Source organism: Myotis davidii, unplaced genomic scaffold, assembly GCF_000327345.1.
Source record: "Myotis davidii unplaced genomic scaffold, ASM32734v1 scaffold571, whole genome shotgun sequence".
Classification (NCBI taxonomy): domain Eukaryota; kingdom Metazoa; phylum Chordata; class Mammalia; order Chiroptera; family Vespertilionidae; genus Myotis; species Myotis davidii.
Genome location: NW_006283136.1, coordinates 1405297 through 1417111, shown reverse-complemented (window position 1 = coordinate 1417111; position 11815 = coordinate 1405297). Strand labels below are relative to the sequence as shown.

Here is an 11815-nt window from a genome sequence, read left to right as displayed (position 1 = left end):
CTTCAGAGACACCTTCACTCGGGAGCTCCGCCGCGGCCTCCGCGAGCGCCCGGGACCACCACCAGGTAGCCAGCGGGGCCCGGGAGCAAACCACTAACCGAGGTCGCCCCTCTCCCTTCCGGCTGGACACGGGCCTCGACGCTAAGGAGTCATCCCCAGCCCCGCGCACGGCTTCTCCTCCGACTCCTGTCGGCCTGCAGAGCTCCACGCATTAGAGAGCTCAGGCCAGGCGGGCACAGGCGGTGAGCCCTGAGAGCGGACGGGGGCAGTGAATGAAGGGAACCCCGAAGCCCAACAGAAATGAAGATAAGCTGGGCCCCGACCCACCACCCGCAAGAGCCATGGACCGTGCCACAGCCCGAAGGAGAGCCTGCCCTCCACGTAGGATACTAAAACTCCTGATGGATGCTGCTGCCTCTGCTCTGATGCAGTGGGGCTCTGCTTCCAGCGGAGATCATGGATGGAAAGACAACGCAGTAGACGCCAAACCCTCTGATTAAATGTGCGAGCTGAGAAACGGGTATGAGTGTGGTACTTCTCCCACCCGCAGGGTGGATCATCTGTTAACACACATTGAGTGCTTACTCTGTGTTGGCACCTGCCAATTGCACTCTGAGTGGGTTCTCTCATTTAATCCTCACCATTCATAGGGAAAGGGAGGCTACTTAAGCTGCCCATGGCCTTACGGAGCCGGATGTGAACACAGGTGCTTAACTCCAGGTCCCAAGTCCATGCGCAGCTTTCCATGGCATTTTCCAGGCCTGATCTTCGATGCCTGCCTTCCCACTCCTTACGCCACCGCTGGGTGTTAGGACTGCTGCCTACGCAGTAGCAAGCTACCTGGATTCCTGTTTCCCGTTTTAGAGGGTCAGGTCATTTGAGGCTTCCGACTGAATTTCTGATCACCTCTGGTTAGGCAACACAGTTATTCAATCAGAAAGCCCAAAGCCACAGGAGAAGCTTTTAGACTGGCGGGTAACCAAACAGAATTTATACTCTGGCTTTTCTGATAGTCACAGGAAGCTGGAGAGGGCTGGAGACCTACCCTGGGGATGGAGGAGCTAACTAGCTTGTCCTCCACTTTCCTTATGGTCAGACTTCTCATTGGGCATCCCATCCCCCAGCCTTCCCATCAGAGGTGCTGTGTAATCCTCCTTGAGGCCAGAGGTCCCATCCCCTAATGACCAAAGTCCTGGTTTGGCATCCTACCCCTCCTCTCCCATCAGAGGAGAAATCGTTCTCCCAACTAGAGGCCATTCGTTGGATTTTCCTTGGCCCCTGGCAGTGATGAGACCAAAGAGCTTGTTCAGTCTACTGTCTTGTCTGCCTCATTGGCCTCAGTCCCACCCATCGGTCTCTGGATATCAGAGTAGCACAATGTTAGCGGTCCCCAGCCCAAATCCATACCTCAACATAAATACCATACTCTGTTTTTTTTCTAGAAGAGACAAAAAGGGAGGAAGTGCAGGAAACAATGAAATTTCTAGACAAACTGGCCATTTAGTAAGAAAGAAAGGAAATCAAGAGAAGGGGAAGTCAAGAGAATTCATTTTTGTGGAAGGAGTGGATAAGAATTAAGTCACACACACATACGCGCACCCTCATTTCTGTAGAAGGAGTCTGGGAGCAGAGAAAACTGGGTCCTTTCTGCTCCTACTAGATGCCTCCCCACTTCATTGTAAATGCCTCCCGTGTTTGTAGTCTGTGACTTGCTTTCTCACCAGTTACCCTGTTACTAAAGAAACAGACCAGGCCTGACCTGCTATTGCTCAGTGGTTGAGCATCAACCCATGAACCAAGAGATTCCCAGTCAAGGCACATTCCCCAGTTTCGGGCTCAATCCCCAGGAGGGGGTGTGCAGGAGGCAGTTGATTGATGTTGATATATACCCCTCTCCCTTCCTTTCTCTAAAATCAATAAAAACATTTTTAAAAGAAAAAAAAATGGACCAAATTCTTCCCATTGACACAGTCTCCTAGCATGCCTTTCAGATCCTAAGCTCTGCCTAAAAGGGAAGCAATTCATCCCCTCATCCTGCAGGGCAATTCCAATTCACCTTTTTTTAAAAAAAAAATTTTTTTTAATATATTTTATTGATACAGAGACGAAGGGAGAGAGAGATAGAGAGTTAGAAACATCGATGGGAGAGAAACATTGATCAGCTGCCTCCTGCACATCTCCTACTGGGGATGTGCCCGAAACCCAGGTACATGCCCTTGACCGGAATCGAACCTGGGACCTTTCAGTCCGCAGGCCGACGCTCTATCCACTGAGCCAAACCGGTTTCAGCCCAATTCACCTTTTGATGCCGCAGGGATACACACCCTTTACAGACACATTTAGAGCTCAGACCACCACAATCTACATGGACTGCCATACCAGCAGTTTCTCCAGGGAGTTCATGGTTGTCGACCCAAATGGGGAAGAGAAGAGGCAGAAGCCCAGAGGAGTTTGGGACCCTAGAGTCTTGGATGTCTCCAAGGTGGCCCTTGGTTTTATATTTATGGACAGAAATGCCATCTTTGGCTGCAAAGTAAGTGCTTTTATCATTTGCCAGAGATGATGCTAAGTACTGAGGGGTAGGAAGACAAATGAGAGGTTCATAGCAGAAACATGAACCAGAAGAACAATGAGTTGTCATGAATGGGTCTCTAGAGTTTAAATCTGATAGTGTGCTGGGGCCAGCTTATACTGTTTCATGAGTAGATGCTTGGCATCTCCTCCCAACTTGGAGTTCAGTAACATCATTTTAGTAGTTTGAAATCAGCCATGTGGGAATATTGACACCACAGAAATGGCAAATGCTACAAATTGGGCACTTTGTTTCCCACCCCCACCCCCCCACCCCGAGAGAACATTGCTACACATTTAGCAGTGTACCACTAAATTTCCTCTTCCTTGGGGTTAGAGTCATGAGGAAGATGAGGCACTAAGACCCTAGTAGCAGTCATGGAACAGCATACTTGTGAAGGGTGTAACTTTAAGATGACCCAAGGCTTCAGCCAGCAGAAGGCAGAACTAGGAAAGGACTCAGGTTTGGTCATTTGTACAGATTTGGCCTCCTGCTCTGTGCTGACCTCCAGCTCATCGATCTCTGTGGCCTGTCTGCCTCTTGTTCTCATGAGACGGCAGAGGTGAGGAGGGGGGTGAGGACAGGTGTAGAGCCACAGTTCCTCATGTTCCCAGTGGGCTGGGTAGAGGGTACCTGTGTTGGGAGCAACATGCTCAGGGGTGCGATGGCTTCCATCAAAGCAACAGGTGCTGGTCTGGCGTGGGGTTTGCTCTCCATCCTGTGAGGAGGGCTTTGCCCTTGCAGAGGGACCAGATCACATTTACAAAGAAAGGCTTCTGGGAGCACCTGTGTATCCTCAGGGGCTGCTAGATGCTGACTGAGCACTGTGTTCTCCACTCTCACTGGGCCAGGCTGAGGAGGGGACATGATCCCTAGAGGGAGAATGATCCATAAAGGATGAGATGCTGAAATGTCCCACTACTGTTCAGGGACAGGAGTAGAAGGGAGTGGAGAGAAATATTCCAGAACTACTTTTTTGGTTAAGAACCAACAGCCTGGCCAGTGTGGTACAGTGGTTGGGTGTTGACTTATGAACCAGGAGGTCATGGCACAATTCCTGGTCAGGGCACATGCTGGATCCCCAGTGTGGGGTGTGCAGGAGGCATCCCATCAATAATTCTCATCATTGATGTTTCTATCTCTCTCTCTCCTCCCTTTCTCTCTTAAATCAATAAAAATATTTTTTTTAATTTAAAAAACAACAACAACAAACAAACACTAAGACGGCAGACGCCAAAGTGCAATTAACTATACCACCACACTCACTTCCATGCTTAAAGAGCTTTGGGAGAGACGTGCCTGTCTAGCCAGGGGACATGTGCTGCAGACCCAGGAATGACTCGGTGTTAGCTGGCAGACACCTCAGAGATGCTCTGATCCATTGTACAGGCTAGAAACAGGCTGGGGAGAGGAAGGAGCTTTCTTAAGATCACACAGTGAATGGCAGACCAGGGACTAGAACTCAGGTCCCCTGAATCTGCACTGCCTACTCCCTCTCCATCCCCACACCGCCCCCCTTCAGGTGTTTAAGAAGCAAAGGGTTGTCATGACATCAAGAGGTAAGGCATCCTGGAGGTTTGGAGGTCAGGCAAGAATGTCACTCTCAGATCGCCGTTCTTCACAACAAGGTGCTATTATATATTTCAAACATCACAGTTTCTGGAAGGAATAGGGCAGGGACCAACATTAGGGACCGACTGGTTATACCAGATCCTCTGGGGGCATCCGGGCCTTGGCATCAGGGCTGTGACTGGCCAGATCTTTGGTCTTTGAGGGGAGAAGGGTGCCAGATTCCCCAGAAAGTAAAGCAAGGGCTGTGGACAGGAGAGGCAGGGGTGGGCATTCTGGATGGGAAGGGAACGGGAGAGAGCCAGACTCTGCCCCAGCCCAGCTTCCCAAAGAGAAGGTGGGGTGGGGTCGTCATCTACAGCCACGGGTTCTCTGTCGTGTTGTCCGGCTTCTCCCCCAGCTCTAGGATGTGAAGGCTGAGATGGTCCCTCCAAGCCCCGCTCAGCAGGGAGGACATGGCCGGTGGGTCCTCAAGGGTCAAGTGGGGAAACACAAGGGTCTCACTCTTGAGGGGGAAGCTGCACTTCTCCGTGGCAGGCCTGGTGGTGCCGGGCGTCACCACAAAAAGGCGGCAGAGCCACGGCCCACCGGCCACCTGGCAGGCCGGTTGTCGGGTGAAGTTGTTCAGGGTTTGGCACAGGACCGGATCCTCAGACCCACCCATTTCCATCACCTCCACGAGTGACCCCGGCGCTGGGAGGTGTAAGAGGTGCCGCGGGGGCATGTAGGTGTGGGTGAAGAGGAGTGTGTAGTGGGTAGGTACGTTCGGGAGCACAGGCGCATGAACCACCCGCTCCAGGTGCTCCAGGCCGGGCACGACGCCCCCCTGGTGCAGGCAGCCGAAGAGGAGGGCGCCCAGGGCATTGAAGAGGACCAGGGTGCCCTTGCAGGGCACAGGTTGAGTCTGTGGACTACAGAGCAGGACCAGGGGGACCAGAAGGGGGATCAGGAACCGAGCCTCCTGGTGGCTAAAAGCAGACAGCAGTGCTAGGGGCGTGAAGTAGAGGAGCAGGAGGTGAGAGCTGGGGCCGGGCAGCAGTCTCCGGGCATCCCACACCCTCAGGGAGTGCATCTGTACCAGGACCTGGCGGCAGACGCGCAGCTGGTGCCACCCCGCCCGCAGGGCCTGGGCATGCAGCGTCCCGAAGAGCAGGAAGCCATTGGCGGCCAGGTGGGTGAGCCGCAGGTGCGTTCCGTGCCTCTCCAGGTTTTGAGGATCCAGGTTGTACTGCAAGAAGTTGGCAGGTGTCAGGACAAGGGTATTGGGTCTTTTGGTAAACGGACTGGAGAAATACCAGCTGTCCGCAGCCACAAACACTGCTGCTGTGAGGGTCGCGCCTGGGAGGAGCCCCAGGGCTGCCTTGGTCAGTGACTTGAAGGCAGAGTTCGTGGCCCCACAAATGCCCCAGAGGAACACGGGAACCAGAGCGAAGGCCGGAAAGGTGGGCCGGTTGAAGAAGCCGGCAGCCACGATGGTCCCCAGAAGCCAGCTGTGCCACCACGAGCCTCGAGCGGGCTTCCCGGGTGCGGGGCTCGGAGCCACACGGGGCGATACCAGTACCAGCAGCCAGGCAAAGAGCAGTCCCTCGATGGCGTTGGAGAAGGTCCTTGTGTAGAAGACCAGGGTGACGTAGGAACCAGACAGCAAGACCAGGGCATTCCAGCGCTCCGCCCTCCACAGCGGGGCCAGGTGGTAGATGGCCATGTCCAGGGCAAAGGAGAGGGCAGTGAGGAGGAGCCGGGGCCCCACCAGCAGCGCATAGCCGCTCACCAGGCCAGGCCACGGGCCCAGTTCTTTCCAGATCTTGAGCAGCCAGAAGGCAAAGCCAGAGGTCAGCAGCGGGAAGACCACCGTGCGGCAGGCGCTGCTAGAATGAAACTCCCAGGGCCGGGCGGCCTCGACGTCCAGGATGTCCTCTGCGGAGAGAGGTGGGGGTGAGCCAGTCCCAAGGTCAGAGAACACGGGAGACAATAACACTTCAGGATGGCCACCTGGATCTTCCAGCCCCTTAGTGTACACTCCCCGGATAAACCCGGGGGCTGTGAAGATGATGGATTTTCCTCTTGTGATCACTTTATGTCACAGAGGACAACAGAACATCAGACAGGGAGATAATGCAGATGGGCCTGACATAATCACACGCGCCCTTTAAAAGCAGAAGAGAACGTCAGAGATTCAAACTGTTAGAACGAGTTGATGCACCCTTGCGGTCTCAGATGGAGGGGGCCATTGGAAGGCGTGATCTAGGAGCCGAGACCAGCCCCTGACTGACATTTAGCAAGGAAGGGGGGGCTTTAGTCCCAGGGCTGAAATAAACGAAATTCTTCCAACATAAAGAATGAGCTTGGCCAAAACCAGGTTGGCTCAGTGGACAGAGCGTCGGCCTGCGGACTGGAGGGTCCCAGGTTCGATTCCGGTCAAGGGCATGTACCTGGGTTGTGGGCACATCCCCGGTGGAGGGTGTCCAGGAGGCAGCTGATCGATGTTTCTCTCTCATCGATGTTTCTAACTCTATCTCTCTCCCTTTCTCTCTGTAAAAAAATCAATAAAATATATTAAAAAAAAAAAAAAAGAATGAGCTTGGAAAGCAGATTTCCCCCCAGAGCTTCCAGACGAGAACTCGGCCCGGCCATACTTTGATTTCAACCCTGTGATGCCCTGAGCAGAGAGTCCATGCCGGACTCCCAATTTACAGAATTTACAGAGCGGTGCCCTGACAGTTTTAAGCTGCGGGGTTTGTGATGATTGGTTATGCAGCACTAGAAATGAACGTAGGGGAGTCCAGCCCGTCTGAGGCCCCCCCCCGGGAAGGAACCATTCCTGGGGTGTGAGGTGACAATGTGCCCTGGACAGGGTGTATGGGGAGGATCAGGGGGAAGGTCCATTCCTCTCCTCAGAGTTTAAAGTCTCCAAAGTGAGATTAAAAAAACCCCATCTCTGTAATTATGACTGTGTTCCAGGATAGGCAGTGTGAGAAAGGGAAAGGTGACTATGGTCAAAGGGACTTTAGATTTGTCTGTGATATTTAAATTTTTCATAAGAAGAATATATTCAAGCTGTACTTGTGTCATTAAAAGAATACTCGCTGCCTGAGTCTGGCCTGTGATCCTGCACCCCATGTCCCAGAGCTCTGAGGGGTGGGGTGAAGGAAACAAACACTTCATTTCTGCACCTAAACTCAGGCCCACAGCTTCTGATGCTCGACGACATTGCTGGTTTTGTTTAGGGCTCTCTGTTTCTCCTACTTATTCCTCCAGCCTTTTAGCCATTCTCTCTCTATATTTCTAAAGGGAAACAGAAAAGCTAGGATCAGCTCAATCTGGCTGCTTTTCACTGGCTCTGGTTTTTTTTTTTTTTTTTTTTTTTAACAATTTTGCGAGTTTATTTGAGCCAATCTATTGACAATTGCCAGGAAGCAGACTCTTTTTTTTTTTTTAAATATACTTTACTGATTTTTTACAGAGAGGAAGGGAGAGAGATAGAGAGTTAGAAACATCGATGAGAGAGAAACATCAATCAGCCGCCTCCTGCACATCTCCCACTGGGGATGTGCCCGCAACCAAGGCACATGCCCCCGACTGGAATCGAACCTGGGACCCCCCAGTCCGCAGGCCGACGCTCCATCCACTGAGCCAAACCGGTTTCGGCACTGGCTCTGGTTTTTAAAAAAGTGTGGAGAGGAAGACTGGACCTTTCAAGTTAAATCCAGCGTTGAGCCACGTGGCAGAAATAGCTAAATAGTCTCCCCAGTATCCACTCCCTCCTCCTTCCTCAGTGGGACGTTTGGTCAGGTTTGAAGGCTATATTTTTCAGCTTCCTTTGCAGGCTCAAAGTTGCCATGTGACACATTCTGACTGATGGGATGGAGATGGTATGAGACTTTCAAAAATGCCCTGGAAGAACGCAGGCATGCCCATCAGTGGCTGGAAAGACTTGTCGGCTGGAGCTCAAGCAGCCATATGGAACCGAGAGGAGGAAGCCATGTCCCCAGCATCTGAGAACCCTTCCGGTCCCTAGCAACCGTCCTCATGAAGTGCTCCACACCACCTGGTAGATAAATTTTAGCAACGAAGCATCCAGGTCTGGGTTCCCTCGGCCCTCATATGAAACTACAGAAGAAAAGGTTCCCGGCAGACTGGGTAGAGGGTACCTGTGTTGGGAGCAACATGCTCAGGGGTGCAATGGCTTCCATCGAAGCAACAGGTGCTGGTCTGGCGTGGGGTTTGCTCTCCATCCTGTGAGGAGGGCTTTGCCCTTGCAGAGGGACCAGATCACATTTACAAAGAAAGGCTTCTGGGCCAGTGTGGTACAGTGGTTGGGTGTTGACCTATGAACCAGGAGGTCACGGTTCAATTCCTGGTCAGGGCACATGCTGGGTTTTGGGTTGGATCCCCAGTGTGGGGTGTGCAGGAGGCATCCCATCAATAATTCTCTCTCATCATTGATGTTTCTATCTCTCTCTCCTCCCTTCCTCTCTGTGTAAGTTTTCCCACGCACTGAGGAAGCCTGCCGGAAGCCAATTCCAGCATGCCAGCAGGGCTGGATCTGGAGTGGCAAGGGCATTTCCCCAAACCTGAGAAGGATGCTTAAATTGATTGCTTGCTGCCAGACAGCTCAGGGCATCTTAATCTACATGTTATTGCCTCCTACTGGCCAAACACCTGAACAGCTGTAGGCTAATTCTTCAATTCTGACAATGGACTCTGTATATGAAATCCTTCACCTTGAAGTGTATATCTCCACCTCGCCTCAGGACAAATTGCGTTAATAAAAAGCATGGGGTCCTGAGACAAGGAGATCTTAGTTCCTTTAGCTAGGCTCCTCTGACCCCCAAATGCCTTTCAAAATTATACTTCGTCTCTGGACTCTTGATTACACACAGCCCTTCTCCAGATTGCTGAACCCTTCTTAATGCCAGAACAAAGACCCCGGCAGAAGCCCAACTCAAATCCTTCCCCGAGAAATACCAAACAGCTTTTCTTTTCAGTAACCTCTACTGTTGGTCCAAACAGGAAAACACCAAAGAGGCCGGCATTTCATGAGTATCATCCAGAAGGTCGGTGTCACTCTCAGGAAGGAGATGTGAGGTCCCCACTCACAAGTTCTCACCCCGGCGGGGCTCACTGGTTTTCTGCTCATCCGCCCAGCCATGTGTCTCCCTCCCCCTGGACATCCAACCAGCTCCAACCCAGACTTTGCTGGGACGTATCACAGCCACACACGGGGCGCTTTACCTGCCATGACCTCCGGTGACTGGAAGAACTCATCTGGGTGCACGTAGCCTGTCTGTGGAAGGACACACCACACCAGGCGGAGCAGGCTGAGGCTGCCCCACAGCACCCGGGGTGACATCTTCAGATCAAGGCGCTGCCAAGACATCGGCCGAGAGCCTAGAGATACTTCTCAGGATCCGCTCTGGAGCCACAGATCTGCATCTGCTGAGGGCAGCATTCGTCGGTTATTATCATGTTCAATCATCTGAACAAGCTCTAAAGCAGCGGTTCTCAACCTTCCTAACGCCGCGACCCTTTAATACAGTTCCTCATGTTGTGGTGATCCCCATTTCATTGTTACAAATTGAACATAATTAAAGCATAGTGATTAATCACAGAAACAATATGTAATTATATGTGTGTTTTCCGATGGTCTTAGGCGACCCCCATGAAACGGTTATTCAACCCCCAAAGGGGTCTCAATCCCCAGGTTGAGAACCGCTGCAAAGAGCTCTGTGTAAAATTAAAATGGTAAGACTAACAGCTGCTGTCCACTAAGTCCCTGTTAAGTGCCAGAAAGATTACACTCATATCTCATTGAATCTTTTCCACAGTCCGGGACAGTGCGTCTCATGATCTCCATTTTACAGATAGGGGAGCTGAGACCTGTTGAGTAACCTGTTACCGGCTAGTCATATTTACTAAATATCTAAATATAACATCTGCGAGTAGGATTAGGGTGCCCTCCAAATCTGGGTCTCACAGCCCCAATCCTGCTCACAGCTCCTATCCATAGGCAAGCATGCAGCCTGTCTCTTGCAATTCTATAAATTCTGTAATGATTACTCATTTATTACAGCCCTTTGTATTCAGCATGTCTATTGAAATAAACCCACGTTTCTATTGAAGCTTTTGTGTTTTTTGCGGCCCCCATAAACTTAAACCTTGTTCTGTGGCCCACGTTAGCCTTTGAATTTGACACGCTTGCTTTAGAAAGTGATGAGAACTCACTGCTAGGTCTCTCCCCTCCCATTCATATGTCCTGGATCTTGGACTTCCCACCCTCTAGAGCTGTGAGAAATAAATGTCTCCTGTTTATAAGCCACCCAGCCCAAACAGACAAAGAACTTACTTATATAACACCTCTTGCTAGGGATTCTCACTTCCTGGGTTCAAAGAGGAAGGGGAATTGGAGCCCGTTGCCCAGTGGGCCTCTCCATCAGCACCCACTGCCACCTCTGGTGAACGGAAAAACAAGCTGGACAACAAGCTTGTCACTTCTTCAGAAATGGTGATCCTTTCCTGACTTCTCGGCTTTGAACTGTTAAAGCAGCGGTTTAACGACCCTTCACAGGGGTTGCCTAATCCTGCATATCAGATATTTATGTTAAGATTCATAACAGTAGCAACATGACAGTTATGAAGTAGCAACGAAAATAGTTTTATGGTTGGCTCACAACATGAGGAACTGTATTTAAAGGGCCAGAAGGTTGAGAACCACTGTGTTAAAGCCTGACCTTAAACAACTATCGTTCTCAGGTGTGATACATCATCACGAACAAGGCAAAGGAAAGCAACAGAACAGGAATCTGGCAGATGTCAACAAGGACATCTTGATACCGTGGACGAAAAAGGGAAAAAGGGGTGCTTTAATAAGCTACAAATTCCTGCCCATTGCTCTTGTGCATCCAGTCTAACGCCTTTGAAATGTCAGAAGCGGTACCCCTCCGAGGTGTAACCACCCTCGAGAGAGCCTCATCTTGTTAATTGTCCTGGAATCTGATCCCCGCTTTGCTTTCTCCCACCTTCGCCTAATCTTCCTTTAACCCCTCCCTAATTCCAAATGCATAAAAGAAACTGCAAACTGTCACTTATCTTGAGCATCTTACTATCTGCCAATTGTCAGTTTGGCTCAAATAAAATATAAAAATTATGTACAGGTTTAGCCCTGGCCGGTGTGGCTCAGTTGGTTGGGCGTCATCCTGTGCACCAAGAGGTTGCCGGTTCTATTCCTGGTCAGGGCACATCCTTCCTCGTGGCTTCCATCCCCAGTAGAGGGCATGCAGGAGGCAGCCAGTCGATGTTTCCTAAACCTCGGGTTCCTCATCAGGAAAGTCAGATACCAATATAAACCTCTCGGGATTGAGGGAGAATCAAAGAGCTGACTCATGGATGGCACTTAGTGCTTGGAGCTTGCACGTCTAAGTGATCAATCTGAGGGTGCCATTGCTGCTTTTAGTAGAGGCACAAATAATGAAATCCTGGCTGCTTCAGACACTCTAGGTCCTCAGTGGTTCTCAACCTTCTGGCCCTTTCAATACAGTGCCTCATGCTGTGACCCAACCATAAAATTATTTCTGTTGCTACTTCATAACTGTAATGTTGCTACTGTTATGAATCATAATGTAAATGTCTGATATGCAGGATGTATTTAGGTGACACCTGTGAAAGGGTCGTTCA

The 11815-nt window shown here is 51.0% G+C and overlaps 1 protein-coding gene across 1 annotated transcript; it reads right to left on the bottom strand.

Annotated features, from left to right (window-relative positions):
- Window positions 1-4186: 4186 nt before the first annotated feature.
- PIGZ (phosphatidylinositol glycan anchor biosynthesis class Z) lies at window positions 4187-9684 on the bottom strand. Its single transcript, XM_006753396.2, has 2 exons — window positions 9377-9684; window positions 4187-6058 (listed from the first exon to the last, which is right to left on the bottom strand). Exons 1-2 carry the CDS (start codon window positions 9519-9521, stop codon window positions 4497-4499), a joined length of 1707 nt encoding a protein of 568 aa, XP_006753459.1. The 5' UTR covers window positions 9522-9684; the 3' UTR covers window positions 4187-4496.
- Window positions 9685-11815: the final 2131 nt, after the last annotated feature.

Coding starts and splice junctions, on each gene's coding strand:
- PIGZ (XM_006753396.2), bottom strand. CDS start 9,521: ATGTCTTGGCAGCGCCTTGATCTGAAGATGTCACCCCGGGTGCTGTGG. Junction 6,059..9,376: donor GTCACCGGAGGTCATGGCAG/GTAAAGCGCCCC, acceptor CTCTCTCCGCAG/AGGACATCCTGGACGTCGAG.